The sequence below is a fragment of the Embiotoca jacksoni genome, unplaced genomic scaffold (assembly GCF_022577435.1).
Source record: "Embiotoca jacksoni isolate LCO1_2020_lvr unplaced genomic scaffold, fEmbJac1.0.p SCAF_59, whole genome shotgun sequence".
NCBI classification, from domain to species: domain Eukaryota; kingdom Metazoa; phylum Chordata; class Actinopteri; family Embiotocidae; genus Embiotoca; species Embiotoca jacksoni.
In genome coordinates, this window is record NW_027185413.1 from 1,278,844 (window position 1) to 1,305,926 (window position 27,083).

Sequence of the window (27,083 nt, forward strand, 5' to 3'; positions counted from 1 at the left end):
AGATCCTCAAACGAATTAATACTGAGAAAAGTAACAAAACTGTGTGAAGAAATTATTGAAGAGGAATAATATGATATTTTTATGCATATATATTTTTCTCCCATGATACTTTTGCATCAAGGGAATTTACATATTTAAATCCAGACATGTTTATTTATTTTAAAGCTTAACGTGGTGAAATGACGTTTGTACTTTCCGGTAAAAAGACGACACTGAGGTAAGAGGCGGACGGACAGGATGCTGGTTCGAGGTGAGCACCAAGACATTGTGTTACTCAATCAACACCAGCAGAACAATGTTGGTGGAAGCAGCCAGTGGTGTGGTGCGTTCAAGTTCATTGTTGCACATTTCTTTCCGGGGAACAAAAAAAAGGTTGCAATGCTTAACAAGCAATTTACCCTTCAAACCTTTACTTTCCTCTGGAGGTCTACAGTTTGGGTTCCATCCTAGCCGCCATTGCTGTCCTGAAGCTGGTGAGCAGCTGTCTTTGTTAACTCTGAATACAGGAGACATATTTTCAACTTAAGTCCATGTACAGTCATTCTGACTTCTGCAGCAGACTTTCATATTACTTCTTCAAAAAAGGAACATGAACATCCTTAGATGTATATTTCAGTGATCACTCACTGTTTCAAATCATTTTGTCGGCTCAGCCTCATTATGGGTGAGAACATGTACAGATACATTCAGATATCACGGTCATTTCCCTTATGTTGCACCACAGTGGTGTTTGACTGCCCTGTTTAAAGCCATTCACCACACAAAAAAAGTCCACTAACATGTAAGTATGCAAATTGAGAATTGTCCTGGGTGATAAAGTTTTACATACAGTCAATTGTTCTCATGCACTGCAGCAAATATTCAAAATTCAGAAAGGGAGAAATTAAGGAATATAGATAAAAATCAACGACGGGACTTCAGATGGAGCTTTGTTGGAGATAGAATGTGCTTTTTATTCTATTCTATTTTATTTAACTCCGCCACAGTATTCTGATAAACTAATGCCATAAATCGACATACTCCGAGACAGCAGGTGGCGGTATGCACCTTTAATCCTGGTTTCCGATCCGCCAATAAACCAAAAAGAAGAAGCAGCTGAGGAAGCATGGCGGCCCTCTGTGACTGACAGGTCAGAGCAACAGCTTCACACTTGAATACTCATTACGCACCGAAACAGGATTCGGCATGTTTCCAGAGACGGCTCGGTGTTTACGAACGGCGGCTCCGTTGTCGTCTCGAACAGTGTTCCTGGCGGATTTGACCCGGTGGTGTGCGCCTGGAGGAGCCCGGAGACACTTCGCTGCCAGCCACTGTGCGACGGCCCAGATCGCCCCTCCTCGCAGACCCAGGGAGAGGGTGGACATCCCCGGCTTGGAGAGGGTGTCCTACGGAGACAGGATGCACTATGTGCCGGGGCTGGCTCGGCCCGTCTACCCTGCGTGGCAGAGGGACTACAAGGACCCGAGGTTTTACAAGTCTCCCGCCGCTCATGAGATGCCGCTGCACCGGGACAAACCGTGCTACGTGTTCAACCAGAGGACCAGCGTGCTGGAAGGTACACGGACGCACTGAAAACACGTCATGTAAAAGGGAGCCAGTATTTAGTGGATTATTGATATCAATCGGAATAAACCAACTCATACGGTGTAGTTTCCTGTGTGCACCAAAATTTCTACAAAATTCTACGACTTGAAATTAGTTCATGTTTTGGATCTCTGCTGTCCTTTTCTCTCTCTGCTCTCCCCTCACCACCAACTGGTTGAGGCAGATGCTCCGCCCACCTCTGAGCCTGGTTCTGTTAACACATGCTCTGAAATTCCATGAAATAACCTGTGAAAACCTGTTAAAATCTCTCTCTCTCTCTCTCTATATATATATATCCAATCACAGAATCACAACATGATAACTTTCAGTTTTTTGGGTTGATTTGTGATCTGTTTTAATCATTTTACAAATCCTAACATCACTTCAAATATTCATCTCTCTCTGACTGTGTGTGTGTGTGTGTCTCTCTGTCTGTCTGTCTGTCTGTCCGTCCGTCCCTCTGCTCTGTCTCTCAGGTGTGCGTCAGGCTGCGTGGTTGACCAAAACCAAGCTGATCTCAGGTCTGCCCCCTCGGCTCCTCTCGCTGGCTCAGAGTCCTGAACGTCAGATTCCAGATCAGTGTGAGCGAGTGCAGAACGCCATCAAACACGCCCGCTTCTGGGACACGACAGAGGAACGGCCGGGCAAAGAGAAATACAGGTGGGGCGACAGCCACACTCGTCATACATGTGTGTAATATAGTCTAATCAGTTCCAATTAAACTCCACTTTATGTGGAGAGATTTTATGCTCATCACTCTCTGACAGCTGTGTTCATTAAAACTGAAGGAGTGGCAGAGTTGAAGCAGCCTCAAGGAGTCGGTGACGATCCTCTGTTGATATTAAACGCTGTGCAAAACATTTAGAAACTTTAGATGTCAATGTTCTTATACGTGACTCAGAACCACCAGGGAGGCATCTGATTGGTTCCCACCATGACAGAAACCATATTTGGGGAGAATTTCTTAGAGTAGATTCGCTGATAGCGAGCAGGCCTCGGTGACCTGTGAGTCCACGGAGCAGGAGATTCATTCAAGACGCTGAACAACCGACCCGTCAAGCACCTTGAAAGGTTGCGTGCAAGTCTACCAATTAGAGCTTGAGCTGTTTAAAAGGGCATTTTGTGTCTAAAGGCCTTTGCACACAGTACAGTGTGTCATTATGGGGTTGTGAAATTTCAGGGAATTCCTTGCGAAATCAAAGCACTTCATTACATTGATGCAAAAATGCACTGAACTCTCATTGATTTATAACAGTGCTGTGGTATTAAAAGGAGTATGAAGTATAGGACAAAATCTTCCTTTGTTGCCTCTCATTGTGTGTGTGTGTGTGTGTGTGTGTGTGTGGGTGTGGGTGTGTGGGTGTGCATGTGTGCGTGTTCGTCCCGCAGCAACACTCTGCTCCTCAACCTGCTTCACCTGTGTGCAACGCTGCAGTCCAGCCACCCCGCCGTCGGCCAGAGGGTCCTCACAGAGAACTACTCATTGGCAGCCACGTGGAAAAGAGGTATTCTACTCTTGTGCACTTAAATCAGTCACAAACTCACAAACTTGTAGCCAGCAAAGTTTTGCCTGTTACTAATAGATCTGATCAAATAAACAAACTAAATTCGCTGGTTAATTCTACTCATGTTCTAATCACAGACTGTATATAAAAGTGTACGTAGCTTCCAAGTCTGAAAAAATTAGGCATTAAGCTGCAATACCACCGAGTGCTCCAAAAAGCCTCCGGCTCCATAGACTCCTATTCAACTTCTCTCATCAAATCCAAAGTGAATAAAATGTGTCCATCAGTTATCTCGGTGTTGTTAGCTAAAGTCACTCCTTCTTATTAGTTTTCTGGAGGTCCATCTGAAAATAATCCCTCATTCATTAGAAAAGAAGATTCAAGAAGACCTGTTTTTGGGGGGCATGTCTGTTTGATTGACAGGTCTGTGGTGCAGTCAGGTTACAGCTATCAGTGGGCGGCACATAGTATCGTCAAGTTTCCAATCAGATCGGTCAGATCCACCAGCTGGCTCCTCCCCCAGCTCGTCCAAATATGGTCACTTCCTGCTCCAAACCGCTCCGAACTAGCAAAGATGGTGACGGACAGAATCTGAACTGGAGGCTTCATAACGTTCACAAACCAACGGGGGACCTCACTGCTGGTTGGTTCTGAATGGATTTCCATTTCCTGTTTGTGTTCCAGGTGAGGACCTGTTTCAGATTAGGGGTCAGAACGGTTTACTGCACACCAGCATGGATCCTCTCCCAGAGGTCTCCGGGAAACAGGAAGTGTCTGACACAGCAGATCACATGCTGGAGACCTTCTATCCCGTCTCGCCCTCCATTGACCTTCAGAAGGTCCACGTATACAAAGAGGAGGTGAACTGCTCAGGTGAGGAGACGTGGTGGTCCAACTGTGTCCAAGGTCCCCTGATTTTTTTGAAGGTCTGACTGAATAACATCTCTCACCTTCCATCAGGCTTTAGGGCGGACTACCCTTATCCTCACGCTCACACCCTCTACCTCCTGGAGTCAGCTGATGCTCGCTATAAGCTCCGCCCAGAGCAGTTCAGAGCCAAGATGGTCATGTTCGCCTTTGGAAACGCTCTGGCCCGCGCACACACACTGTATGGGGTAAGAATATATAAATACACACACACTGTATGGGGTAAGAATATATAACTACACACACACTGTATGGGGTAAGAATATATAAATACACACTGTATGGGGTAAGAATATATATATATATATATACACACACACACACACACAATGTATGGGGTATGAATATATAAATACACTGTATGGTGTAAGAATATATAAATACACACACACACTGTATGGGGTAAGAATATATAAATACACACACTATGCGGTAAGAATATATAAATACACACTGTATGGGGTAAGAATATATAAATACACACACTGTATGGGGTAAAAATATATAAATACACATACACTGTATGGGGTAAGAATATATAAATACACACACTGTATGGGGTAAGAATATATAAATACACACACACTGTATCAGGTAAGAATATATAAATACACACACTGTTTGGGGTAAAAATTGTTTGCTGTAAATCCTAATTCTTCTTCTTTCTTACTCTCTGTGTGTGTGTGTGTGTGTGTGTGTGTGTGTGTGTGTGTGTGTGTGTGTGTGTGTGTGTATATTTCTCAGACTCAGCCCCAGCGTGTGTTACAGCGTCCTGTGACGGTCCAGTCAGTGGGGACCAACGGTCGAATTTTCCAGTTCCTGGTTTTCCAGCTGAACACGACGGACCTTTCAGGAGACGATGGCATCAAGAACCAGGTGAGCTGTGAGAGGATCTGAAACACTGATACTGATAACTGTCGGAGGAGAGAGGACATGCAGCTGTGAGAGACATGATGCTGATCGAGGACGAGGAGAGAGGACGTCATGTACTTCCTAGTGTTCACAGCGCTGGAGTCTGGCTGCACTGAGAACATCCAGCGAGTGTCTTCACCGCTCAGACTCCTCCTACATGTCGCTCAGACTCCTCCTACATGTCGCTCAGAGTTTCCCGTGAGAGCGACTCACTAAACAAAACAAAGCATTGGCTTGTCGGTTATATTCTATCAAATATCATCAGCTTGTGATATTCTTTCCTGCTGAAAAAGTATGTAATTATTTTTGATGATGTAATTCTACATATTTACAGCATTTTACAGAATAATCAAGTAAAGGCTGAGAAATCAACTTTTGGTTGTAGCTGATGCCTTTAAAATACAGTTTTCAAAACTTCATTATCATGCTATTTAAAAAAAAACATATCTGCATGATTAAATTACCTTTATGAACATGGAGCTGTTAAATTAAAACTAGGATTAGCTCTAACATAAGTGTTTACTACGTGGAGTCTCACATGACTGCACTAAATATTTACAGGGCAGAGTTAAAGATATCGGCACATCTGAACTGAAACTTGGAACTGTTTAATTTTGCTGTAAATCTTGAAGACTTTAAATTACACTTGACTTTAAGTAGCAGCTCCATTTAGCTTTGTGCTGTTCAGTGAATGTGACTCCAGAATGTTTTGTAGATACAGGAACCAAATTTTTGCTCCTAAATTCTTGTTAATGGTTTAATTTAGGACAAAATACCTTTTTATTAAGCAAATAAATCAGGAGATCCAACAGCTTTTGTCTTTTTTTCATCACCGTTTATATCTGATTTAAAAAAAAAAAAATGTATGTCTTCGCCCACTTTGCAGATGTGGCTGGATGAAGATGTTGAGCTGTACGATTTTGCAAAAGTTCGACCACTCATCAAAAAGAAGCAAGTGAAGGTACGATGACCTCTCTGAAGCTGGCTGCTCCTCTACAGCCGTGTTCTCTCATATAGATGGATCTCTGGCTACTTTTTGGCTGGCAAATAGATAATCTTGCAGTACATGAGGATTTAGGAGTTACCATTATTTCAATAATCATATGTATGTAGGAGATTGTTCCCTCACAATATGGCCTTTAAACTAGCAGTTTACTTGAAGGAAAAGGGAAACAAATTTCAGTTTTCTACATGTTTGATGACTGATGAAATATATGTCACTCAAAATGGAATTTTAGAATTATATTTGAATCTGAATTGCATTAAAAAGGAATTTGAATCAAAGTTTTAAGTTGCATTGTTTAACTTGAGTAGTTAATGAACAGCATAGTTGACACTGAATTCATAAAAGTCCACTAACTGTAAGCACAGAGATTTTATTTACAGAAATGACACATTTCTGTGACGTACTTTTCTATAAAGTAAACAGATGTCAGAATATGAGACCGGTTATAACTCTGTTTTCTGCAGGGCAGTGTTGTTTGTGTGTGAATGTCCTGATTCTTATTGGTTGCTGTGTCTCCCTGCAGGTACCAGCCGGTCTGGCAGGATACAAACCCGAAACATTCAGCAAGTTCCTGTCTCTGTACCTGCATGGAGCTGCTTAGGACTGCTCGTTTCAAGGATGTGTGTGTCTGCGATCTAAACTCGTATCTGATCAGAAACTTCTCATTTCCTCTCAAACAGTCAGACGTTGACAACCTGTTATGTTTTATGGACAATTTGAACTGACTTAAACTACAGACTTTGCTTTTCACCCACTTTTTCCCATCTAAAAAAAATAAATACTGTCACCATCTGTGTCAGAGAACATTCAATAAAAACTGTCAATCTGAAATTAAAGCCAACAGGCTAAGGCTTCTTTCTTTGTTTATTCTTTTTTTGTTTGTTTCATTATTCGTTAGTTTCTATTTTTTGTTTGTTTCATTGTTTGTTTGTTTTGTCTTTGTTTGTTTCATTCTTTGTTTCTTCCTTCCTTCCTTCCTTCCGTCCTTCCTTCCTTACTTCCTACCTTCCATTTACAGTGTAGAGATGTGCTGATATTCTGGGCAAAAATCCAGAAGGTCTTTTCCTGCTCCAACACCACAGACATCTGCTATAAATCAAATTCCCAGTGAGTCCTTGAGAGACCTTTTGTCTCATGAAGTCAATAATTGTCTTTATGATCACGTTTCGAAATGTTTGCCCGGCCTCAGGTGATCTGTTCCGGGGTTCACTGACATTTATACAACCATAATTAACAGCCTTGATTGTTTTTCATCTCGTGAACCGACCTCAGCGACAGGTGGAGAGCAGCCGGAGGAGGTTTACACCACACACAGGACGAGAGAGACAGCTAACTTAAGACATTATTACAGTTATGACCTTTGAGGTATCTGACGTTTAGGGTTTAGGGTTTGTGCCATGAAGACTTTGGTCAAGTTCTCAGAACATATTAGTGCTAGTACCGGAAGTTTGGGTTTTTGCCCTAATAAATAAAGCTAGAATCATGAAAACATTGTTGTAGTAACTTTCTTAAGTAAAGCTACTGTGTTGAAGTTATCTTGGTATATTAATTCATTATTTTCTTTTCTGTATTATTGTGTTCTAAAATGTCGAGAACACAATTAGGTAGGTAGGTAGGTAGGTAGGTAGGTATTTACTTTATTAATCCCCGAGGGGAAATTTTTTTGCTATTATAGTATGCTTGATATTTATGAACTCAAATAGTTTTCATATGTTGTTGTTGTTGTAAATGTTTCAAAAATACTACCAGCTTTAATTACACACGCAAATCACACATGGCCGGAAAGCAGTGCGCAGGCACATGAATAGTTACCATAGCAAGACAGAAACCCGTGTCGTTCAGAGTGGCTTTTATTTTGAAAGGTACTACCGGAATAGCAGTGGCTAATTTCTTTACATGCTATCTGTGTTGTAGTTGTACTTGACGTTACGAGTGGCCGCTGGCAGGTTTGTGCATCTTGTACTTATTTACAGCTGACATTTAACGCATGTAGCTGGTGTTAGCGGATTAGAAAGTACTTTTACCGGCTCTCCTCGACATGTAGAAAGTGTGAGATGGATTCGGCAGACGTGCACTTCACGGGTTGTTAACGGAGGAGCTGTTAAAAGTTGGACTTCCAAAGCTCTCCTTTCATTTCCTTGCTTCATTATTGGACACGCTTTGCTGAGAGGGTGTAGCTGACAGGTAAACTTGGAGACTACAGGTATGTACCGTCAGCATGTTCGCGTTCGCTTCCGTACTGTTACACACCTCGCTGCTGATGTTGTTTGTAAGAAAACAATAGCAACATCTTAGTTCTCGAAGAAATAAAAAACCTTCAAGTGAAAATGAGTCACTGTGCAGGAAGCTGTTGCTCTTAAACTGTGTCGCCATCATAAGAGTGCAATCATCACAGACTGACTTGACTAAGTGACCTGATGAGTCAGTGGGCTGGATTTACATTTACAAGGACTTTCAAGGTAAATGTCACATAAAGTTAATCTGGAGCTTGAGATTCAATTCAATTCAATTTCAATTTCAATTATATTTCTATAGCGCCAAATCACAACACAGATTATTTAATGGCACGTAGCACATTAAAGTCTTTACAGCAGAACTTTACAACATTATACAGAGAAACCAACAATTCAACAATTCCCACATAATCTAGGAGGGAAAAACTCCTCTTTAAGGGAGAAAAACCTCCAACAGAGGGAAGAAAAACATCCTTTAACAGGAAGAAACCTCCAACAGAACCAGGATCAGAGGTGGGCGGAGCATCTGTTAACAGAACCAGGATCAGAGGTGGGAGGAGCATCTGTTAACAGAACCAGGCTCAGAGGTGGGCGGAGCATCTGTTAACAGAACCAGGCTCAGAGGTGGGCGGAGCATCTGTTAACAGAACCAGGATCAGAGGTGGGCGGAGCATCTGTTAACAGAACCAGGCTCAGAGGTGGGCGGAGCATCTGTTAACAGAACCAGGATCAGAGGTGGGCAGAGCATCTGCCTCAACCGGTTGGGGTGAGAGGAGAGCAGAGAGAGAAAAGGACAGAATAGAGATACAAGACAGGGAACTGAATGGAGAGACAACAGACAATAAGCAAAAACTATGGGAGAGATGTTTCAGAGTGTTTGACGGTATGGATTTGGCTCCATGTAAATACTGTGTGTTTGGTGTTAGTTTGTAAAATATCCTGCATGTGCAACTGTTAAGCTCTCTGTTTCCTGACAGATAAATAATATGATGACAGCAGCAGCAGATCTATTCCCCTGTTGAACAGGTGTGCTTGAACAAAGTGTCCTGCTACAGAATAATCTAGATCTTAATTTTAGTGATATATATTGATTATTTCCTCACTCCCTCTGTCCTTTAAGTGTCTGTCAGTGCATCCACTTAAAGCCATTTCATAGAAAGTTGCTGTTTTGCATTAAATTGAATTGCACTTGCACGGTTTGAAGGCAGAATAGCTCAGCTTTAAGAAAGCCAGACCTGCCTCACAGGTTCGCTTCGTTTCCTTTCATATTTTCCACATGTTCCCGTACAGGCTAACGTCTGTGACGGGTGTCAGTGTGGATCTCAATCTGTTACCTGCTGGGATCTGAAAGGTGAATCAGACAGCGTTGCTGAAAACTTTAGTGAACTTGTAAACACGTTGGTTGTTCAGTGGTAATGAATACAACATGAATCATAGTATGTGCAACAGTGAAATTCTAACATGATGACGTTTGGAAATCAGCCTGTTTTATGCTTAAAATCTACTCCAGGCTAATTTGAATATCCATCCATCCATCCATCCATCATATTCCGCTTATCCGGGGTTAGGTCGCGGTGGCAGCAGGCCAAGCAAGCTGACCCAGACTTCCCTCTCCCCCGCAACATTTTCCAGCTCATGCTGGGGGATCCCGAGGCGTTCCCGAGGCGTTCCCAGGCCAACCGGGAGATATAATCCCTCCAGCGTGTCCTGGGTCTTCCCCGGGGTCTCCTGCCAGTTTGGCGTGCCTGGAAAACTTCCAGAGGGAGGCGCCCAGGAGGCATCCTGATCAGATGTCCGAACTAGCTGATTCCTTTCGACGCGAAGGAGTAGCGCCTCAACTCCAAGTTCCCTCCTGATGTCCGAGCTCCTTACCCTATCCCTAAGGCTGAGCCTGGCAGCCTACGGAGGAAACTCATTTCGGCTGCTTGTAGCCGCGACCTCGTTCTTTCGGTCACGACCCAGAGTTCGTGACCATAGGTGAGGGTCAGAACGTAGATCGCCCGGTAAACTTTTTCACCAACACCTGTTGTACTGCTGCAGATACTTAAACTCCTTCGCTTGAGGCAGGCACTCCGTCCCCACCTGGAGGGAGTAGTCCACTGGTTTCTGGCAGAGAACCATGGCCTCAGATTTGGAGGTGCTAACCCTCATCCCCGCCGCTTCACACTCGCCTGCAAACCGCCCCAGTGAGTGCTGGAGGTCGCGGTCCAAAGAAGCCAACAGGACCACATCATCTGCAAACAGCAGAGATGCGATCCGGAGACCCCTGAACCCGACGTGCTCCTCCCCCCGGCTGCACCTAGATATCCTGTCCATGAAGGTCACAAACAGGATTGGTGACAAAGGACAACCCTAGCGGAGGCCAACACTGACTGGAAACGAGTCTGACTTAGTGCAGAGAATACGAACACAGCTCCTACTGCGGTTGTACAGAGCCCGGATGGCCCATTGCAACGGGTCCGGCACCCTGTACTCCCGCAGCATCCCCCACAAAAAACCCCGGGGGACCCGGTCGAAAGCCTTCTCCAAGTCCACAAAGCACATGTAGAATGGATTGGCAAACTCCCAGGCCCCCTCCAGTAGTCCTGCGAGGGTAAAGAGCTGGTCCACTGTTCCACGACGAGGACGGAATCCACACTGCTCCTCTTGAATCTGAGGTGCTTCACCTGGAGGCGCATGGAGGCGACCCTCTCGTTCTCCGGTGAGAACTCCAACACATCGGCGCTCAGCCGGGGGCTCGTGAGTATCCCCACTCCTGCCCGGCGCCTCTCACCTTGGGCAACTACAGAAAAGGATAAAGTCCAGCCCCTCTCCAGGAGCTTGGTTCCACAGCCAGTTCTGTGCGTGGAGGTGAGCCCAACTATATCTAGCTGGTACCGCTCCAACTCCTGCACCAGCTCTGGCTCTTTCCCCGCTAGCGAGGTGACGTTCCATGTCCCTGGAGCTAGTCTGTGCTGCCGGCGATCGGTTTGCCCGGGCCCCCCGCCCAGCCTGCCGCCCAATATGCAATGCACCCGACCCCGATGCTTGTCCCTGCGGGTGGTGGGTCCCCAGGGTGGCTGCTCCATGATGCTTCTTCGGGCTGAGCCCGACCAGGCCCCATGGGCAAAGGCCTGGCCACCAGATGCTCGCCGGCGAGCTCCCCTCCTGGGTCTGGCTCCGGGAGAGTTCCCCGGTTTCCCTGATCCGGGTGAGGTGGCTTCAGTCCGTGGGCTGCTGTTCATCGGGGTCTGTGTGAGCTGCTCTTTGTCTGGGCTCTCAGCTGAGACCAGTTTGCCTTGGGAGACCCTACCAGGGGCTGATGCCCCGGACAACATAGCTCCCAGGATCACTGAGCCACTCAAACCCCTCCACCACATTAAGGTGGCGACTCGCGGAGGATAATTTGAATATATCTTTGGTAAATACAGAAACATACCCTCCAAAGAGTTTGTTCAAGAGATCTGTTTAAGGAACTCGCTACAGCAGCTGTTGGAACAACCTCAGTGTGTACAGGCTAAACATGGAAAAATGCAGCACGACCACCGGTGATCTAAAAGGTGCATATCGATAACTTTAGTGCTTTTGTTTTTTTATTTAAAAAAAATCTCTTCCTTCCCTTTGCAGCTCTGAATGAGTTCCAGAGTGTCAGGTGATCTGGAGGAAGAAGAGGAGGAGGAACAGGAAGAAGAGAGCTTCAACCCGACAGAGGTGAAGATGAGTCAGATAGTGATGCCCTGTCACAGCAACCATCGACACGAGCTGAGTGTGGGACAGCTGCTCAAGTGGATCGACTGTACTGCCTGCCTCTCTGGTGAGGTGTGTGTGTGTGTGTGTGTGTGTGTGTGTGTGTGTGTGTGTGTTGTAATTGAAGACTAGCCGGACAGGAAATTACTGGAAATGACTTGTGTCTGGTTCATCTGGGCAGCTGAGCGGCATGCTGGGAGTCCCTGCGTCACCGCTTCCATGGATGACATCCACTTTGAACACACCATCAGGTAAGAGGAAGTGTGTGTGTGAGTGTGTGAGAGACCCATGTGGCAACCTACTATGACTTCACCCTTTTGGTTTTGTGAAGTGCCACTTTGAAGCCTTGAGTCTGGCAGCTCGTCCTTTGCCGTCCTGTTTTTTTTTTGGAGCCAGAAGTGACCATATTTGGAAGAAGTGGGTGGAGCTAGCGCCGGATCTGACTCATTCTGACTGAGGACACGAGGACGCTACGTCTGCCGACCTATACGGAAGACGTGAAATGGAAATCTTTGGTGCCGGAGGCTTTTTGGAGCCAGCCCCTAGCGGCCCTCGGGGGTGTTGCACTTTAAAGACCTTCCGCACTGGCTTCACTTTTCAGACCTGGAAGTTTCTTTACAGTCTGTGGTATGAGCAGAAGGGTTGGTCATGTACTGATTATTTCTCCTTGTCTCTCTGTTCAGCGTTGGTCAGGTGGTGAACATCAGGGCAAAGGTTAACCGAGCCTTTAACACCAGTATGGAGGTCAGTGAAGTTCACATTGTGTGTTTCCTATAGACGGGTTTCCCCTTACGAACCGTCATTATTTTAAAATCAAGAAGTTTGCTGGAAAGCTGTCAAATTAGAGCTTGTAAGTAGAGCTTGTAAATCACCACTGTCGGAGTGACGACACAGATTTCAACCTTATCTGTAAATTTAAATCAACTATTGTTGAGAAATCCAACCAAGTTATTTGACATCTATTATCTTCAAATAAAATGACCCCAATGTGCCAAATAAGACTTTTAGATAAAAAATAAACCACATTCACTAAATTTCAGGAAAAAGGTGGAACACATCAGGAACATTCACTTGATCATAGCTCATTTATACCCTATGTAAGACTAAAACAGTTTATATGATAATATATTTAAATAAAATAAGGATATGATAGTTGTGTTAACATCTTGCAATCAGCACAACTCAAACACTGTTCAAAAGTACAAATTAGCGTATCAAATAACTGTTCACCAACACTTCTAAAAAATGTTTTAAAATGTACAAGCATCTAATAAAAACAGAAAATAATTTAGCACAGCCTGTCTGAGACTGAGAGATCGAGCTGTTAAACATACTTTCATCAAGTGGCACCTTTTACTATCTGAACACATTATAGAATAATTCAATTCAATTCAATTTTATTTATATAGCGCCAAATCACAACATAGGTTATTTCATGGCACTTAACACATTAAAGTCCTTACAGCAAGACGTTACAACATTATACAGAGAAACCCAACAATTCAACAATTCCCACATAAGCTAGGAGGGAAAAAAACTCCAACAGAGGGAAGGAAAAACTCCCTCTTAACAGGAAGAAACCTCCAACAGAACCAGGATCAGAGGTGGGCGGCCATCTGCCTCGACCGGTTGGGGTGAGAGGAGAGCAGAGAGAGAAAAGGACAGCATAGAGATAGAAGAGAAGAACTGTTGGTGGAGACGACAAGCGCAGAGCAGAGACATGCAGCTCCATGACGGGACATCTGGAAAAGAAAGAACAGAAACTCTGCGAGCGAGGGAACTGAATGGAGACAACAGACAATAAGCAAAAACTATGGGAGAGAAAAAGATGGTGAGGTATGAGTCAGTTAAAGAGTAGGAGGAAAGAAAAGAAGCTCGGAGTCAAAGTCAAAAGACTATTCAACATATGAATAGACACTACTCATACTGTATATTGACTGTAGATAATCCTTTACATGTTCCATGTCAGGTGGGCATACAGGTGGGCTGCGAGGACCTGTTCTCTGATCGTCACTGGAGGGTTTGTCACGCCTACGCCACCTTTGTTACCCAGCGCACAAACACAGGGAAAAAGGTAAGAGGTGTTTTGTGTGGTCCGGGATGGCAAATTATTTTAAGGTTATGATTAAGACCCTGTGTGACGTGGACATTTGCGTCTTGTTAAATATACACTAAAGTTGGCTGTAATTTTGGACTCATGACCTCTCAGGTGACTTTGAAGCCCATCGTTCCTCACACTCAGAGGGAGCAGGTGGAGTACAGTGTGGCGGCCGAGAGGAGGCGGGTCCGCATGGTGCATGATGACATCATCAAAGACCTGCTCTCCAGCAGGTCTGTCCAGCAGGGTAGGTTGGATGCACGCTACCTCGTACCAGCATACAGCAGACGATATTCACATTTCTCCCTGATATTTCCCTGACGAGTGTTTTTGACTGCAGTTGGCTGGATTCAGAATGTTTCATGTTGAAGTGAGTTAGTGATGAAATATGAAACAGCAAAAGAATCAGGGCCTGAATCTCATCGCTTGATGTCACCTGCGGAAACAGGGGGAAACTATTAAAAACACATGAATGAGTTACACACTGTGGTTTATTTTGATCCAGTCCCATATAGAGACAACATAGTGCAAATATGGGTCCACAGTGCAAAAGTTCAGAGTCCATGGGGCGAGAGGGGAGAGAGGAGAGAGAGCCCAGCAGCCCGGCAGCCTCATGAGTTCTCATAAGAACCAGAAAACAAAAGTGCAGTGACTTTACTCTAACTAGTGGCTGCTGAGAGAGATTTAGCTAAACACAATGTCCCCACTTCCTGTTTCATAGAATTTGAAAATCTGTTTTATTGCTCCAATTTCTGTTTGTGTGTGTGTGTGTGTGTGTGTGTGTGTGTGTGTGTGTGTGTGTGTGTGTGTGTGTGTGTGTGTGTGTCTGTCTGTCTGTCTGTCTGTCTGTCTCTGTCTGTCTGTCTGTCTGTCTGTGTGTGCGTGCGCGTGTGCGCGTGTGTGTTTGTGTGTGCGTGCGTGTGTGCGTGTACGTCAGCCGACAGCTCAGCAGTTTCCAACGCAGTGGCAGCCGTGAAGACCAAAGTGGAGAGTGTTGAACTGGTTCTACCTCCACATGCAAACCATCAGGTTATTTATTTATGTGTCTTTGTCTTTTTAGAAAATCAGCAGTGATTCTCTGGTTAGATGCTGCAACATAGTTGATTCTGTTTTTTCTTTCTATTATACTTCAAGTTTTGGAATTACATTGGGATTCTTGTTCTATTAACATCAGTAACATTCATAATGTGTTTGTCTCATTTCTATCTGTTGCATTTGACACAAAAAAGAGTGTATGAACATATTTCTCTTTTTGCCCATGTTATATACGACCTAAATCCCTGCGTCCCCCCGATGTATGGACATTTTGAGGCAAAATTTTCAAATGCATCTAATTTTACTTGAATATGAAATTAAATGTAATTCATAATGTGGAATAAATTATGATTTACTTTATATTACCACTTTATCATAAATACCCAGGACAAAGTTGTTCTGTTGTGTTTGTGCACCTCTCTGTTTTAATAGATACAGGCCAACAGAAATCAAAGCCTTTTACGTTGTGATTTATTTTCTTCAGTTACAGTTTAGTCCTCTGAAACGGTGCACTGGAGAGGTGTCATATTCACTCATTCAGGGATTTAATGTCCATTTCTGCTCAGTTGTTGGTGTCCAGTGGGTCGGAGAGTCTGAGGCTCGTCCATAAACGACGAGAATTTTATTTTGGCGTAAAGCATTTTTGTAAACTTTTGGAATAGATTTTACTCTCAGGTTTTATAAAGGTGGTCTCTGGTATTGGATGATTTTTAAGACTTTTTACTGCTCCTGTGTTCTGTATCTCATCAGTGTTGTGATATCATAAAGTTGAGGTTGACTGTCAAATCACTTCTGTGTGTCTAAATCCCAGGTGAACACGTTCGGAGGGCAGATCATGGCCTGGATGGTGAATGTAGCTACAATTGCCGCCAGGTGAAATTCCACAAACACGCACATAAAAATACACTCAAAGTGTACATGTACGAGAACACATCTGGATTTGTTTACTAGCTGGTATAGCACACTTTGTTACGTATGTTGTTACTGTTCGGCCAGAACAGTGATGTGTGCATTTTAATGAAATTACAGTTGTTTCAGGCCATAATGGTGAAAAAAATGTTCACTGGTTTCAAAGTGATAAAGTCACATCATTGATTGAATGAATGCTGTGACTTCCTGCATCCAAATCAAAAGCCATGTTGTTTTTTGGGTTTCTTCCAATTCTACTCAATGTTTTCAGTCGTATGTCTCATATGCACCTTTTTTTGTGAGTTCATTAGGTCAGCAAAGAGGGCAAAATCAGCAAAGGGTTAAAAAAGAAAAGTCTAGTCAGTGTTTATGGCACATGTAACTATTTGAAGCAACACCTTCCTCAATAATTCTCTGTGTCTCTGGGAAACAGCTGCAACGATCTGTTGTTCCATTGAACTCGCGGCTAACTGAGCTGTCGGGGTTTCTAGCAAACGTGTTCTCGATGCAGCTCACAACCTCAATTGTACTGCAAAATGCTACATTTCCAACAGAGAAAAGGACGTCCCAAAATATGAGCAGAGGATGGACAAGGAGACATTTCACCGTGTGTTGCATGCTATTCAGTCAGAGTATACGATCAAAGAAGCCCTGCATGAGGATATGACTGAGGACACTGAGCTGCCGAGAACAAACAGCAGACTGGAGACCTTCTTCAGGATTTTTGTCCCATGATGCTCTCTTTTGGACAACAAAGTAGGCGAGGGGTTACGTGTAAGAAGCTCTCGTGCAATGCATCCTGGTACATGTAGGCACTGCCAGCAGGAAAACTCGGCTTTCCCCATCAGTATAGTTCACACTGAGGACAGCATCGCTTCAATTGACAACATTTGCCATCAACAGAGTGAACTTCCACATAAAAAGTGACGAAGTAAAGTAGTTGATTGAAGGTGTCTTGCAGGTAAATGACGGAGACACAAAGCGTTCTCTGTTTTGTTGTTGTTGTTGTTTTGTTTTCTTCTATATTTCTGAATACTCCTCCTTCCTCTGTGCAGTCGTCTGTGTCAGGCCCATCCAACTCTTCGGACCATCGACATGTTCACTTTCAGAGGACCCTCTCAGGTTGGAGACAGACTGCTGCTGAGGGCGATAGTCAACAACGCCTTCAAAAACAGGTGGGAGTGTCTCCAGGGAAACTCATAAAGACACAGAAGATGAGATAAAGATGAGCCGTGCTGGAAATCATGGGTTAATGCCAACAGTATTGCGATCGTACTGCACTGATGTTGTAAGGTCTGCTGTATTTCCTGCAGCATGGAGGTGGGGGTGTGTGCAGAGGCCTACCAGGAGGAGGGGCCTAACCGCCACATAAACTCGGCCTTCATGACCTTCGAGGTGCTCGATGATGGCGGGAAGCCCTGCACGTTACCATGCATACGCCCCGAACCCCTGGTGAGTCAGACCATTCAAGAACATTTATTGTGCACATGATGTTCTCGACTAGTCTCAACCAGAAGGATAGTTTGTGCGGTAACATGAAATATGATCAACATCAGTTGAAATGCAGTGAGGCTGTAATGCTGCATTAATGCCACGTGGGAGGAAAAGTAATAACAATGATGCCCATGTTCATGTCAATTCAAGATGGCGGCCGCCAGTCTTCTTCTGCGTCTTACTCATCACTGCAGCCTTCTGGAAACTTTTAACAATAAACACAAATTCTCAAACCTCACAGAAGGAACAATAGTGGGATAGATTGCAGCTGTTTTGGAGCTTTAATGATAATTATGATAATTAGGACTTCAACACTGTTTACAAGTAGGAAAACTGGTAATTACAGTACCTTTAGTATAACTTATTAATTCAATTCAACTTTATTCATATAGCGCCAAATCACAACATAGGTTATTTCATGGCACTTAACACATTAAAGTCCTCACAGCAAGACTTTACAATATTATACAGAGAAACCCAACAATTCAACAATTCCCACATAAGCCAGGAGGGAAAAAACTCCTCTTTAAGGGAGAAAAACCTCCAACAGGGGGAAGGAAAACCTTTTTCTGTGTCACGCTGAGGAAGGATTTTTCTGATTTTATTGATATTACGTAGATGAAAGAAGGCAGTTCTGGAGATTTGCTTTATATGGTGGCTAAAGGACAAGTCCTCATCAAATATGACTCCAAGGTTCCTCACAGTTTTGCTGGAGGCCAAGACAACGTCATCTAGAGTAACTAAGTGATTAGAGAAAGAGTTTCTGAGGTGTTTAGGACCAAGTACAGGAACTTCTGTTTTGTCTGAATTTAGAAGCAGGAAGTTTTTGGTCATCCAGGCCTTTATGTCTTTTAGACAGGTTTCAAGTTTTACTAACTGATTAGTTTCATCTGGTTTTATAGAAAGATATAGCTGAGTGTCATCTGCATAACAATGGAAGTTGATGCAGTGCTTCCTGATGACATCTCCTAATGGAAGCATGTACAAAGTAAAAAGTATTGGGCCTAACACTGAGCCTCGTGGAACTCCATAACTAACTCTTGTTTGTCTGGAAGACTCATTATTAGTGGCATAATACACGACAATGTGTCCTGACAACATGACAATAACAAGCAGAAAAGTTGTTTCTTATCTTCACACTGTCACAAGTCTTCCATCAGGTTTCTAACCGTCCAGCGTTTCACTACACAAACACTTCGTATCAAGGCTTTTATTGTGAAAAAATGGCAGGAATGTGTTGTGACTGACATCAAACGAGAACACTTCACGCTGACTTCATCAAGTTAAGGTGATTCAAATATCTAGGTTATATTTTATGTGAACGTACCTCCACAGTGGTTTCACAACATTAGAAGTGAGCTGCAACTTAATAGTTTTGGCACTCGTGTGAGCACATCAACAAATAGCACTACACCCTGCTTGTCCTTATGTTTATTTACTTTAAGTAATATGGAGGTGTAAAGGTTTGACTGAGCAAAGATCAGAGCTGTAAACTTGAAGGTTGTAAGTGTTGAAGGAAAAATTTCCCCGGTGATAAACGCTTTGAAGGAGCGGCCTTTGTGTTTATTAAAGCAGCTCTTATCACACTGAGGTTCAGCTCCAATGTGTTTCAGCAGGAATCAGTTAGGGTGAACGGTGCTCCACTTATGGGTTACTATATAATAAATTGATAGCATTATCAGCATAAACAAACTCAGCCAATCCAAACCACCAATTAAAGGTGCATTCAAGATCAGTTCATGACTCAAGAAGAGTTCAACTCTGCCTGTGAAAACGGTTTCATGTCGTCTATCTTTCTGGAGAAACATCACCTGGTGTCATCGTGGTTATTTCAGCTTTGGCCTGTTATGAACCGAAGGTTTTAAAGATGTGGGAGCTTACGAAGCAGGAAGAGTCTGACAAAGTCTTAACGGTCTAACCAAGTGCTCCACAGACAAGAAGTGTAGGATACAGTGATTTGGTCCCATACTAGGAAATAAAATTCAGGATAACTCCGCCTCTATTGCTTTAATTTGTACCCTTTGTTATGTGTACCTCTTCATGAGCTTCATGAGCTATTTTACTGGAGTGTCCCCCTTCTGATAATAACATAAAAATGTCTAAAAATGACCAATATTGAAATGGAAATTGAAATAACATTCTGCTGAATTGAGTGACTGCACTCCCTCCTCCTCCATCTTCTGTCTGTTTACAGGAAGGTGAGAGGAGGTTTGAGGAGGCAATAGCCAGAAACAAGATCCGACTGGACAGGTAAGACAATGAATCTGTCATCCTGTAAACAGCACAAACTCTCTGAGCTTCTAGATGCAAAGCAAACAGAAAGTAGTTTGCTTGGACGTGAAATAAGTAGGAGTGGCTGAAAGTTTTCGACAGAACCTCATGCTAAGGTTGTCCATGGAACATGTAAACATTTAATCGACATCACCGCTATTAGTTAAATCTGCAGCCTCGCAGTTTTAATGTAGTTGTTTTGCTCACTATAAAAATGTTTGCTTTTGTTTCTCAGGAAGTACATCATTTCCCGTAAGCAGTGTGAGGTCCCTCTGTCTGTTCCCTGGGACCCCACAAACCAGGTGAGGAGACTCATAAAGACTTCTGGAAGGTTTACAAACACTTTATTTACTGCTTGTTGTGGTCCAAACGGTCACTAAAAGAAAATAAATTTGTTAAATGAGGTCCATTGGTTTACACTGCCTCATAATCAATGGCTGAACTATGAGATTTGTTTACTTCACTACACCAATTGGTCAACAATGTCACCAGCGTTTAATATTAAAAAAAAACTCGACGGCCCCTGTGATATTGAGAGAGTTAAATTTTTCTCCATATCACAAATGTGTGTTCAGATCCAAACACAGATACCAAACAACTTTAACACATGTAAAACTCTTGTACAAATCCACACATTGCAACCTGAATTAAAACATTTAATTTTACGTACATCACTGGTCGGATCATCCGTGTTGTGATTTGGCGCTATATAAATAAAATTCAATTCAATTCAATTCAACTTTATTTATATAGCGCCAAATCACAACATAGGTTATTTCATGGCACTTAACACATTAAAGTCCTTACAGCAAGACTTTACAATATTATACAGAGAAACCCAACAATCCAACAATTCCCACATAAGCTAGAAGGGAAAAAACTCCTCTTTAAGGGAGAAAAACCTCCAACAGAGGGAAGAAAAACTCCCTCTTAACAGGAAGAAACCTCCGACAGAACCAGGATCAGAAGTGGGCGGCCATCTGCCTCGACCGGTTGGGGTGAGAGGAGAGCAGAGAGAGAAAAGGACAGCATAGAGATAGAAGAGAAGAACTGTTGGTGGAGATGACAAGCGCAGAGCAGAGACATGCAGCTCAATGACGGGACATCTGGAAAAGAAAGAAGAGAAACTACGCGAGCGAAGGAACTGAATGGAGACAACAGACAATAAGAAAAAGCTATGAGAGAGAAAAGGATGGTGAGGTATGAGTCAGTTAAAGAGTAGGAGGAAAGAAAAGCTCAGCATGTAACGAGGTCCCCCAGCAGCCTCGGCCTATAACAGCATAACTAAGGGTTGGTTCAGGTCTACCTGAGCCAGCCCTAACTATAGCCTTTATCAAAAAGGAACGTTTTGAGTCTAATCTTAAAGCTAGAGACCCAATCGGTAGAGAATTGAATTGAATTGAACTGTTGGAAACCTTCCCGTGTATACACATTTCTAAAAGTATTTGTATTTACAGATTGTTAAATGATGTGGACTTTTGAGACTCTTTTCGCGTCTCCAGCTCCACAGATTCAAAAATCCACGCTGCAGTTAAGTGCTGGTGGAAAACTGGGTCATAGTAGATAGAAAAGCTCATCACCCCTCAGTTAGAATACATATTTCTCATCAATAGACTCCATACAGAAGCCTATGAATGTAAATATGTGGTTTAAATTAGCTGCTAGGTGGTAGTTTTGTGCTTCTGCCGGGAAAACACAGTCTAAGTGTTACGGCCAGTAGTCTGTGTGTGTGTGTGTGTGTGTGTGTGTGTGTGTTCTTCTTGGTGCTTTAGTTTGCAGCAGTAGCCGATTGGTTGTCCTTTTAAGTTTTGTAAATCGGCTCCTGGGGCTCCTACTGCTTGTCTTTAAATGATCCTTTTTGTAAATAAATTACTGCATTTACTTATACAATGGGTTTTTTGGCTCCTTTTTATTCCCCTGGGTTTTTCTTTTTACTGTAGTACCCAAAATGACGTACACTGAGTGAGTGGTGTAACCACTTAGTATAATTGCATTTGTTAGATAATGTAAATGATATCCTCGGTCTGTTTAACTTTCTTAGTGGTAAAGGCCAACAGGGGACACGTATGGCAGCATTGTGGCTTGTGATCATAATGTGTTGTGTGTTTGTGTTTCCAGGTGTATCTGAGCTACAACAATGTGTCAGCTCTGAAGATGCTGGCTGCTAGAAGCAACTGGCGCCTCAGCTCGGAGGAAGACAAGGTATCTCATAAGGGAGTTTTATTTTTTTAATTGGTTTTACTTACTGCTCAAAAGATTTATATTTTTTAAGGAGCTGAATGTTTCACGTGAATATTTGTTCTCAGGTTCGACTTTACACCCTGGAGCAGAAGTCCATGTTGAGTATCAGGGTGGAATCAGAGGTGAACGTTCCTGCCCAAAGAGCCTTTTGTCTTCTCGCTGAGCTGAGGAACAGACCGAGCTGGGATACACATTATAAGTAATGCACGCACGCACGCACGCACGCACGCACGCACGCACGCACGCACGCACACACACACACACACACACACACACACACACACACACACACACACACACACACGTACGTATGCACTTAATAAAAAAATCTATTGACGCTTGACGAACTGTCTCTTCCCTGGGAAACAGATGGAAGTTCAGGGCCTTTATTCCTAAATGCTGCATTAGCGGTCCAACTTTTAGGACCGAGAGTAGAGACATTTTATCAGCCAAGATTTAGGAGACCTTCAGAGGTGTCTGAGCGAAGCTGTGAAGAGCTGCCAGGAGGTGGTGTTCAGGGGGACACTTGATTACAGTGAGTGAATTAAAAGATATTACAACTGCAGACAGCAGGATCAGTTCATGACTAGATACCATCCCTACAATGAAGCATGGTGGTGGCAGCATCATGACTCAGCAGCAGAGACAGGAAGACCGGTCAGAACTAAGGAAAGTATGAAATATAGGGATGTCCTTGAAGAAACGTACTCCTATACTCAAAATTAGCACAGTTCATTTTTGCGTAGCTTTTTTGTAGCACCACTTTCAATCAATATTTCAGCTCATTGCTTAGCTGTGATTTTATTTCATTTATCACATATTAACGTAACAAAACCTTGTTTGGCTTAAGTTGGTTATTCGGTGCAGAAGGGAGGAATTTCATCCATCATAAAGTTCGCGTTTTACTGATGCCAAAGAGTTGTTTTTGTTTAATTGAGTGTGAACTCTGGTTTGCAAGAGGGAGGCCAACTACAGACACAGGTCACACTCTCTGGGACAGTCCACTGAGATGAGTCAGCACAAAGTGTTCAAATATCGGGTGATATAGGAGGTTGAGAAGTAATTTATGCAGAGTCAGTGTCTGGGCTGAGGGATAAAAAACAGGTCAGATGTCTGCGTCCGGCTAGGAAAGAAGAACAATGTGTGGTTTTCACAGTTTTCATACAGACTAAATAAGTATATAGTATGTTATTACTATAAACTATAAAGAATGGATCAGCTGTAACTGACTGGTAATAATTGTGGAGTCTGTCATACGTCTCAGTTCAAGTCAAGTAGGAACTTCTGACTCGGTAAATAAATGTGTTAATCAAGCGGCAACCAACAGTGACTTCACCTGTTTGTTTGTGAATGTTATGAAGCCTCGAGTTCGGATTTTGGTTGGCGCCATCTTGCTAGTTCGGAGTGGTTTGGAGCAGGAAGTGACCATATTTGGATGAGCTGGGGGAGGAGCCAGCGGTGGATCTGACTGATCTGATTGGAAACCTGACAATACTACGTCCCGCCCACCGATAGCTGTAACCTGACTGCACCACAGGCCTGTCAATCAAACAGACACGCCCCCCAAAACAGGTCTTTTTGAGTATTAGTTTCTAATGAATGAGGGATTATTTTCAGATGGACCTCCAGAAACTAATAAGAAGGAGTGACTTTAGCTAACAACACCGAGATAACTGATGGACACATTTTATTCACTTTGGATTTGATGAGAGAAGTTGAATGGGAGTCTATGGAGCCGGAGGCTTTTTGGAGCCGACCTCTAGTGGCACTCGGTGGTATTGCAGCTGAAGACACTTCTGCATCAGAACCATTTTTCAGACCTGGAAGCTACAAACACTTTTATATCTAGTCTGTGGTATTACCCAAAATGTGGAACTATTTCTTGAGCAATATTATCAATATGCCTTGACTTTTTAAAATAAACTACTTTTTTTTACTACACACTGATCCGTCTGTGTCCTTTCTAAATCAGGGAATGCGCGCTGATTCACCGGGTTGATGACGACGACTTCCTCTATCGCGTGGTGACTCCATCGGTGCGTCACGGTGCGGTTGGATCCCCCACTTCAGCCAATCTGGGAGGAGGGATTCTCCAGGATTTCATCTTGTTGGCTTCCACAAGGAAGCCGTGTGGCAGCGGGTCAGTAGAACGACTGGCTGAAGGTCAAAGGTCGTCCACATCTCTCCTGGAGGATTTACTGTTGTTTTTTGTCCTTTATTCTTCAGAGATCCCTATGTCATCGCTCTGCGCTCAGTGTCTCTGCCCACTAACCCCCCAACTGAAGGATTCAATCGAGGAGAGGTTCTGTGTGCTGGATTCACCATCCTGGAGACCAAAGACAACAAGTCACTAGTGAGACAGACTGCAACTGTCAGCAGGTTTATTTTAACAAGTGATCTCAACACACCTAACCATTATTCTGTTGTTGTTCTGTTCAGATCAGTTACTATAACCAGGCGTCTCCAGAGGTGCTGCCCTACATCTCCACGGATATCGCCGGCCTCTCCTCCTCCTTCTACCACACCTTCTGCTCCTGCAGCCAGTACCTGACCAGGAACCGGCTCCAGTCCACCTGTGAGGAGGCAGCAGGCCAGAACCAGGCCATGAGAACCAGTAGTCCCACCGGGCTGTCAGCGGCCCTCCACAACACTAAGCTGTAGACTCTCTGTGGTACTAACCTTAACCCAGTTTACATCACAGAGCGTAGAGTGACATCCATCTGCTGATCTTACAACACGGTACAAAAACCTGTCACGTGTTTAAAGTAACTAAAAGGTGACGTTTTTATACTTTTTTTTTTAATAAGGTATTGCTCACTACAATATTTGAGGTCGACATTGACCCAATTTCAAAATAAATACTCATTCAATATTAATTGTTATATTTGGACATAAATGAGTGTGATTTGTTTCACCAGTCAGTTAATTAGTTTTTTTATGTTTGTATATCCAATAATAATAATATTGCAGTCAATTTTAACCACGTTTTGGGCTTATGGGAAATGTTGGGTTGATTTTGACAAATAAGAGCTGACTGCAAGTAGCACAAGGAAACATGTTTATCTTGATTAAAATAGTGTATTAAATGTTTCTATAGGACTTTAGTAAAACTGTACCTGTGCTGTGTTCCGCCAATCAGAATTCTATGCAATTTTACCGCAGTGTTAAGGCATTTTACCTTGGAGTCACTTTGATGGCAATTAACCTCTAAAATATTATCATGAGAAAGAACTGATGAACAAATATATAAATTGAATTTTTTTTAAAATTTTTTATACATCTGCTTTTATGACTTTTTTTTCCTAATGACTTATTTTAAGTTACGTTTGGAGATCATGTTAGTTTTGTGGAAGTGTACTATTTTTATTCACAGTAGCTAATAGTTGATTCAGAACAAATTTAGAATTTTTGGGGGGAAACGGGCACTAACTGATTAATTCTGGTAGCACTTGGAAAAGGGCCTCTGAGATGCGAGAAGGAACATATGGCAATGATAGCACTGTTCTGAAAAGTGGCATTATAACATGTGTTGTTGTGGAATAAAAGTGATGTTATATTAAGAAAGAAATATTGAATATGATGTGAAATAAAAAGATTATTAGTAAAAATGCCATGAAGTGAATGCAGCTTTGAAAAGGCATTTTTTTGAAATAAAAATTTTTTATGGAATCAAATTGCACACCTATCAAAACATAAGTGATGTTTTCTTAATGTATGTCACAAATAATCATTTAATTTATATTAGTTTTTAATTTAATTCATGTGATTGTCTTTTTTTTTTTTAAACTTTTTGATAAATACTTTTTTATTAGTGTCATGGTACATTTAAACAGTCATGAGAAATATAGTATTGCAAACAACTCAAGTATACTTAATTGCATTATGCACAATTTTTTTCACCACAGATTCAGTAAAGTATACTTTGTTGGACGAGTGATGAACCAATAACAGCTGATAACAAAAACCCAGCAATATATGGCACTCCACTGTAAAACTTAACAATAATGTTTCCGTGTTACAGCTCTACAGTATCCCTGTTCACATTAAATAGAGTCAACAAATGCACTCTTTGATGAAATGTGTATTTATGGATCCCTCAGGTATGGTCAGATATCACGTACAGGTTTGTGTTCGCTCTCCCTGCGCGCTGGGTCAGAAGTCCTTTCAACATTGTAAAAGCTCCATCACTGCCATTTGTGTCCACCTCCACTAAAAAGTCCCATCTGTTCATCATTCCCATCAGAGAGTGAAGCTCATTCTCTTCTTTGGCCAGTGATGCCGTGTTCACATGCAGAGCCACCCTCTGAGACAAGCCGGTCACCCCAGCCTCAACCAATGGAGGCCACATCTGTTCAGCCAGGACGATGGTGACATAAGGAAACAGCCTTTCTACTGTGGATACAAAGTCCTGAAAGAGACGAGGAAGACCATGTCGAGGAATAGAAGCAATATTACAAAATGCATTTAATTAAAACACCTGAAAAAGTGCCTCTTCAACCAATCTACAACTCAGTTTTCCTGAATATTTCATATGCAACTCAATGCATGTAAAAACATTGATGTAATAGGTTGTCCATTGATTTTCACACTGTGGAATTGAGTGACAACTAATGGCAGCATTTAGAATTTTAAAAACATTTCATTCATGAAATTCAGCTTAGTGCTTTTACAAATGAAACATATTTAAATGTGTCAGGATGTAAAAAATAAAAACAAAGTAGGACTTGTTTTATTCTTATTCAACTTGATGAACATTTGAGTCTAATGGAGTCTTAATAGAGCTGTGATGCAGTTCTCAAAGGAGAAAAGGGATGAAGACATCAGGACTGACAGCTTAATAGAGCTGAGTGTCATCTGCATAGAAGTGGAACTCAGTACTGTTCTTAGAGTGGTGAAATATGGGCTGAACAGTAGTGGACCCAGGATACAACCTTGTGGTGCTCCATATGGATATGTAATAAGAGACGCTGTGCCAATTAGCGAATGATTGCAACCTTGGGAGTGTGTGAGCAAGAGAATGGAGAATTGAAAGGGTCTAAAGTGAGCTGGCGTGTCGGTCTCTGAGGATCGCAGCTCGGTGCATGTGATGGGTCAGAAACTCAGCTGGGCAAGCTGAATGTAACACTCACTGTAGTTACCGG

General features: G+C 42.8%; 2 protein-coding genes across 7 annotated transcripts; both read left to right on the forward strand.

Annotated features, from left to right (window-relative positions):
• Positions 1–1,056: 1,056 nt before the first annotated feature.
• mrpl37 (mitochondrial ribosomal protein L37) lies at positions 1,057–6,770 on the forward strand. Of its 2 annotated transcripts, XM_069173280.1 has the most exons (9): positions 1,057–1,129; positions 1,244–1,555; positions 2,061–2,244; positions 2,974–3,089; positions 3,774–3,962; positions 4,050–4,204; positions 4,761–4,892; positions 5,815–5,889; positions 6,458–6,770. In XM_069173280.1, the coding sequence occupies exons 2-9, from the start codon at positions 1,399–1,401 to the stop codon at positions 6,533–6,535; spliced, it is 1,086 nt and encodes a 361-aa protein (XP_069029381.1). In that variant the 5' UTR covers positions 1,057–1,129; positions 1,244–1,398; the 3' UTR covers positions 6,536–6,770. The 2 variants fall into 2 exon arrangements, with proteins under 2 accessions (XP_069029381.1, XP_069029380.1); XM_069173279.1 differs by having other exon boundaries at positions 1,075–1,555.
• Positions 6,771–7,832: 1,062 nt separating this feature from the next.
• acot11a (acyl-CoA thioesterase 11a) lies at positions 7,833–25,619 on the forward strand. 5 transcript variants are annotated; one of them, XM_069173297.1, is made up of 17 exons: positions 7,833–7,880; positions 11,775–11,961; positions 12,076–12,145; positions 12,578–12,638; positions 13,864–13,968; positions 14,104–14,239; positions 14,930–15,021; positions 15,839–15,900; positions 16,992–17,111; positions 17,250–17,388; positions 19,625–19,680; positions 19,937–20,003; positions 21,820–21,903; positions 22,008–22,141; positions 23,915–24,082; positions 24,169–24,295; positions 24,382–25,619. In XM_069173297.1, exons 2-17 carry the CDS (start codon positions 11,781–11,783, stop codon positions 24,601–24,603), a joined length of 1,824 nt encoding a protein of 607 aa, XP_069029398.1. In that variant the 5' UTR covers positions 7,833–7,880; positions 11,775–11,780; the 3' UTR covers positions 24,604–25,619. The 5 variants fall into 5 exon arrangements, with proteins under 5 accessions (XP_069029398.1, XP_069029397.1, XP_069029399.1 ...); XM_069173296.1 differs by lacking the exon at positions 7,833–7,880 and adding an exon at positions 7,896–8,137; XM_069173298.1 differs by lacking the exon at positions 7,833–7,880 and adding an exon at positions 9,335–9,519.
• Positions 25,620–27,083: the final 1,464 nt, after the last annotated feature.

Excerpts from the sequence above, each read along its gene's own strand:
- mrpl37 (XM_069173279.1), top strand. The coding sequence starts at position 1,186 with ATGTTTCCAGAGACGGCTCGGTGTTTACGAACGGCGGCTCCGTTGTCG. Across the intron at positions 3,963-4,049 it reads AGAGGAGGTGAACTGCTCAG|GCTTTAGGGCGGACTACCCT; the intron begins GTGAGGAGACGT and ends ACCTTCCATCAG. Across the intron at positions 4,893-5,814 it reads ACGATGGCATCAAGAACCAG|ATGTGGCTGGATGAAGATGT; the intron begins GTGAGCTGTGAG and ends CCCACTTTGCAG.
- acot11a (XM_069173297.1), top strand. The coding sequence starts at position 11,781 with ATGAGTTCCAGAGTGTCAGGTGATCTGGAGGAAGAAGAGGAGGAGGAA. Across the intron at positions 15,022-15,838 it reads CTCCACATGCAAACCATCAG|GTGAACACGTTCGGAGGGCA; the intron begins GTTATTTATTTA and ends TCTAAATCCCAG. Across the intron at positions 24,296-24,381 it reads CCAAAGACAACAAGTCACTA|ATCAGTTACTATAACCAGGC; the intron begins GTGAGACAGACT and ends TGTTCTGTTCAG.